This window comes from Pongo pygmaeus, chromosome 6, assembly GCF_028885625.2.
Source record: "Pongo pygmaeus isolate AG05252 chromosome 6, NHGRI_mPonPyg2-v2.0_pri, whole genome shotgun sequence".
NCBI classification, from domain to species: Eukaryota; Metazoa; Chordata; class Mammalia; order Primates; family Hominidae; genus Pongo; species Pongo pygmaeus.
The window spans coordinates 121140957-121147031 of record NC_072379.2 but is presented as its reverse complement, the minus strand read 5'-3'; the positions used below and the strand labels follow the sequence as shown (position 1 = coordinate 121147031).

Sequence of the window (6075 nt, the reverse complement as noted above, 5' to 3'; positions counted from 1 at the left end):
TGTGATGTGCTGCCCAGACACGTATGGGACAATAAAAAGACTTTTGAGGTGGTCAGACTCAGGTTCAGAAAACAGTGCTGTCGTTTTCCATCAGTGGAACTTTCACCAGGTTACTTAATTTCTCTCACCTTTCATTTTCTCATCAAAGAATTGTAATATTATTGTGCAGACTAAAGAAAGTGTATATAGGACACATAGAAGAGTCTTGGCTCATGATATCCTCAATAAATTGTATTTCTATAATAATAATAATTACTTTATCTGGAAGTAGAATGATTATCTTAAGTGGCTTCTGCCTATATTTAATAGGTATTCTAAAGTATGAATGTAAGAATGTATAGATTATTCCAGAGACAATAAGATGTTGTAGCTGGTTAATACTTTTAAGATCCTTTTGCTGAAGTCATATTGATGCTAGCAGTGCCAGGATTTTGCTAAAGGATTGAAGTTTTGTGGAGTTTTTTTTTTTTTTTGGAGTGTTTCAAATAGCATCTTCACATCAAATTTCCTGAATTTTTACTTCAACAGTTTGCAGTGAAAGAAGTAAACTATCACTTGAAAATAATGTATTATACAAAATGTACTTCTAAGAAATGTGGATTTATTAAAAATTCTGTTAGCACTCCATCTGCTAGTGAGAAACATTATTTCATGTAAGTAGCTGTCTCAAGAATGGAAACTTTTCCATTAAGTGCTAAAGATTGTATATAGTACCAGAATATTAAAAACAGATTTCTAAAAGAACACCTAAAATCACCAGTGACACAGCTTATTCTGCCTGTGTGTTCAGAATTAGAATAAAGCTTTTGATAATATTGTCAATGTGCTGAAATTATTATTAAAGGTCCTTAACCTTATTGTGGAACAGTTGAACAATACTTGTTTGTTCATCACAGAATTAGGTAGGAAAGATTGTTGGGTTTCAAGGCTTTCAGTTGCTTTTTTTCCCTTTTTCTTTTTTTAAGCTAAAAGTGATGTTGGCAAAGACAAAGAGTAGAGTGACAAAAGCTGATGGTACCTGCTGAGATAAGTTCTGATGTTATCATTAATAGTGATAAGAGTCTCTATCTATGGGTAAAATTTTTTCATACACATTATTTTTAAGTGAAGTACTTGCATAAAGTTGCTTTTTTCCTCTTGGAACTCACTTACCCTTTGAGAGGTTGTACAATAACCTGTTATATAATGTACAGTGGATATTTCAATAGTGTCTTACATTGCCTTAAGTGAGACACACGTGAGTTTCATCAAGGGCATTGCTGTATATAATGTGTTGTCACACCCCTGTGTGGGACTGGGACTCGTAGCCATTATATTTTTGGGTAAGTCACATTCTGATCCACCTCCCCACTTTACCTTATTTTTTGGTTCCTTTAAAAATATTTAGAAAGACACAATAATGGTATAGTTGTATCAGCCAGCTGAAATTTTTAATTAAAAAATAAGTACAGCATTCACATTTTGAAGTTTATAATAGAGTATTAATATAGATGTAATAGTATTAGCAATGTTTGTTTTTAAGCTGAGTAATTCTCAGAGATTTATTTTATTGATATGCTTCAAAATGTACATATAGTCCTTTGTATGCATCCAATAACACATAAAAAGCAATATTTAACTCCCTCCCACTACCAAATAAATAAATAACAAAAAAGAAAAATAAAAAGTAAAATCCTCTTTTCATTCCTAGTCATTCTCTGTAAAGGTAACTACTATTTTGATAATTTCTAGTGTATCCTTTCTAAAAAAATGTTCCGTGCAACTAAAATTATACATTTTAAATAGTTCTGTTTTTTTTTTTAACTGTAAAGACAGAATATTGCTGCTAGACAGGATCTAGAGCTAGAAAATTTGGGTTGGAATTCTGTCTCCTCTGATGACCAGTTGTACAACTTTGAATAAGTTTTTAAGTCTCTCTGTGCTTCAGTTCCTTCATCTGTAAAATGTGGCCAATATGCTTCAGAGGGTTGCTTTTAGTATTTAACGTATCATTTATGTAAAGCACACTCCTGGCACACAGCACTCAGCAAATGTGATCTCCAATTAATATTTATATATTAAAAAAATTATATTTTAACTTGTTTCAGTTAGCTTTGTGTGACTGTATTTATATATTCTTATTTTTAATCTTTTGTGAATCACATTGTTTTAGATGTCTCATATATGCAATATGTAACTTAAAAATTTTACCTGAGAGTTTTTCTTTTAGTAGATGAATATATGCCATTTATATTTTTTGATACAATAAATGTATTAGGCTGTATTTCTTGGTGACAGGGTCTTGCTTTGTCACCCAGGCTGGAGTGCAGTGGTGTGATCATAGCTCACTGCAGCCTTAAACTTCTAGGCTCAAGTGATCCTCTCACTTCAGCATCCCAAGTAGCTGAGACTACAAATGTATGTCGCCGTGCCCAGCTATTTAATTTTTTTTTTTTTTGGTAGAAACAAGGTCTCGCTATGTTGCCCAGGTTGGTCTTGAACTCCTGGGCTCAGGTGATCCTCCTGCTTCAGCCTCTCAAAGTGCTGGGATTATAGGCATGAGACACTGCACTCAGCCTTGGATTTTTTTTTATGTGTGCAGTTTTTCTTTTTATAAGTTCAACAATTTTTGTCTGTTTTAAAACTTTATAGCATTTTATATAATATTACAGTTAATCTTCTATTTTTTAATTTAGCAACTTTAAATGGTTCTATTCCTTGCAGAAATAAATAAGTAAATGAGCAATTCACACCTTCTCTTAGCTTTTTCCTTATCCAATATCAGCTTGACCAACCCGCAGTCCACAGGCCACATATGGTCCAAGATGGCTTTGCATGCAGCCCAACACAAATTCGTAAACTTTCTTAAAATATTTTTATTTTATTTTATTTTATTTTTTGCAATTTGCTTTTTAGCTCATCAGCTGTCATTAGTGTTAGTGTATTTTATGTATGGCCCAAGACAATTCTTCTTCTTCTAATGTGGCCCAGGGAAGCCAAAAGTTTGGACACCCTATTGTACCTTAAAAATGTTAGTTACAAGGTGAAACCCCATCTCTACTAAAAGTATAAAAAACCAGCCAGGCGTGGTGGCGGGCACCTGCAGTCTCAGCTACTTGGGAGGCTGAGGCAGGAGGATGGTGTGAACCTGGGAGGCGGAGCTTGCCATGAGCCGAGATCGCGCTACTGCACTCCAGCCTGGGTGACAGAGCAAGACTCCGTCTCCAAAAAAAAAAAAAAAAAAGTTAGTTACATTCTTATTTTCAATATCTTTTGGTAGTTTCCTATATATTTTCTATATAGTTAAATCTTGATTTATCAAAATAGGTATGCTGAAATGGTAGAATTTCAGTTTGTTTAGTTATGTATATGAGTAGATTCAGTGAACAAAATATTCTAACTCACAAGTCACTTAGAATTGTGGTTTAAATGATGTGAGATTTTATTTACTTTTATAATCTTTTTCAACTTTTTTAAAAGTTTATTTTCTAGTTTTTAATCTATTTTATTTATGTTTTTATGTATGTATGTATATATTTAATAGAGACAGGGTTTCACCATGTTGCCCACGCTGGTCTTCAATTCCTGGGTTCAAGCAATCTTCCTGCTTCGCCCTCCCAAAGTGCTGGGATTACAGACGTGAGTCAAAGTGCCTGGCTCAACTTTTATTTTAGATTCAGTAGTAACATGTAGATGGGTATATTACATGATGCTGGGATTTGATATACAAATTATCCTGTCACCTAGGTACTGATCATAATACTCAACATTTAGTTTTTCAACCCTTGCCTCCCTTCCTCCCTCCCCCATCTAGTAGTCCCCAGTTTCTATTGTTGCCATTTTTATGTCCATGAGTATCCAATGTTTAGCTCCTACTTATAAGTGAGAACATACAGTATTCGCCGGGTTTTCTGTTCCTTTTTGAATTCGCTTGTATTAGTTCGTTTTCACATTGCTATAAAGAACTGCCTGACACTGGGTAATTTATAAAGGAAAGAGGTTTAATCGACTCACAGTTCTGCATGGCTGGGGAGGCCTCAGGAAACTTAAAATCATGGTGGAAGGTGAAGAGGAAGCAAGGCACCTTTTTTACAAGGTGGCAGGAAAGAGAAATGCTGAGCAAAGAGGGATGAGCCCCTTATAAAACCATCAGATCTTGTGAGAACTCACTTACTATCATGAGAACAGCATGGGGGAAACTGCCCCCATGATTCAATTACCTCCACTTGGGTCTCTCCCTTGGATTATGGGGATTACAATTCAAGATGAGATCTGAGTGGGGACAGAAAGCCTAACCTAATCAGGCCTGCAGCTGCATCCATGTTGCTGCAAAGGGCAGGATTTCATTCTTTTTATGACTCCTTTGTATTTCTTGTTGTATATGCACCACATTTTCTTTATCTAATCCACTGTTGGTGGGCACCTAGGTTGATTCCATGTCTTTGATATTGTGAATAGTGTTGCAGTGAATGTGTGAGTGCATGTGTCTTTTGGTAGAATGATTTATTTTCTTTTGGATATATACCCAGTAATGGGATTTCTGAGTTAAATGGTGGCTCTGTTTTAGGTTCTTTGAGAAATCTCCAAACTGTTTTCCACACTGACTGAACTACTTTCCACTCCCACCAAAAGTGTGTAAGCAGTCCCTTTTCTCTACAGTCTCACCAACATGTGTTGTTTTTTGACTTTTTTAATAATATCCATCCTGACTGGTGTGAGGTGGTATTTCATTGTGGTTTTGTTTTGTATTTCTCTGATGATTAGTGATGTGGAACATTTTTTTCATGTTTGTTAGCTTCTTGTATGTCTTCTTTTGAGATGTGTCTGTTCTTGTCTTTGGCCCATTTTTTAATGCGGTTGCTTCTTCTTTTTCAATTTTTTAAGTTTTTTTAATAGATTCTGGATATCAGAACTTTGTCAGATGTAACTTTTTTGTTATTAATTTATAACATAATTGCATTGTCATAAGAAAATATAGTCTGATACCAATTTTTTAAGTTTTTTTGACTTAAAAGTCAAAAACCTTGCTTGTGGCCATTTTTTTTTAAATTGTTTCCTATGTGCTAGAGAAGACTTTGCATTCTCTATGTTTTAGGTGGAGGGTTCTGTACATGTATAGCCTATTTCATTGTTCAAATCTTTTCTATCCATTGGCCTTTCAATAACAGAGAGAGCTGTGTTGACATCTCTCACTTTAACGGTGATTGTCCATTTCCTCTCTCTTTTTCTTTGCAATTTTATAACTTTATTTGATGTATTTGATGATCAGCGATTAGTTCTCATCCACATTGACTGTCTGTAGATTTGTGAAAGTGGTAACAGGTGTGTAGGTAACCAAAATATAGAGCTTATTTGGTGAATCTTCAACCTCATTACGTTTTCTGGACAACCACACACGGATGCGGTATGGGTCACACCTTATTCCTTTGGTCCAGACCGCTTTGTTGCACCTGGTATCAATGCGCACATCTGGAGTTCCCATCTCCTTCATGGCAACTTGCCGAATCTCTTTGGTTTCCCAAGGGCCACGCTTCTTGAAGCCCACTCCATGGATGCCCTTGTGAATATTGATGGTGTATTCTCGGGTCACCACCTCGTTGATGGCAGAATGGCCCTTTTTCTTCTCGCCACCCTTCTTTGCGGGAGCCATTCTCCCTGGTCAAAGTTGTAAAGCTGTCTATTTCTTATAGTTTTAATTACCTTTTCCAAGAGTATTTTGAAGCTATTTAACTATATGTATACAAAGTTAAATGTTTAAACCACCTTCATTAATTGAACTTCTCATCTTTACATAGTGATTTAAAAAAAAAATCACAAATAAAGCTTTTCTTTTGTCTTAAATTAAAACAGCTGATACTAAAACAGCTGTCCAGGTTGTCTGATTATTAGAACGGCTATCCAGGTTGTCTTTTGTTGATATTTTTTGCCTGTATAGTACTGAAATATTTTACCAGTTTCTACCACATAACTTTTTGCTTTATATTTGTCTCATTTATTTTTCTTTTTTTCTTTCCTTTTGGCTTATTTTACTTTTGGGTTTTTTTATCACATATTTTTTCTCTACTAATTTGGAAGTTATATATCTTATTTCTATTT

At 34.8% G+C, this 6075-nt stretch overlaps 1 protein-coding gene across 1 annotated transcript; it reads right to left on the bottom strand.

Moving 5' to 3' along the window:
- Window positions 1-5207: 5207 nt before the first annotated feature.
- LOC129040744 (large ribosomal subunit protein eL31-like) lies at window positions 5208-5632 on the bottom strand. Its single transcript, XM_054495553.2, has one exon. It carries the CDS (start codon window positions 5627-5629, stop codon window positions 5252-5254), a length of 378 nt encoding a protein of 125 aa, XP_054351528.1. The 5' UTR covers window positions 5630-5632; the 3' UTR covers window positions 5208-5251.
- Window positions 5633-6075: the final 443 nt, after the last annotated feature.

What these genes read in the sequence shown, in the direction of transcription:
- LOC129040744 (XM_054495553.2), bottom strand. Translation starts at nt 5,629, where the DNA reads ATGGCTCCCGCAAAGAAGGGTGGCGAGAAGAAAAAGGGCCATTCTGCC.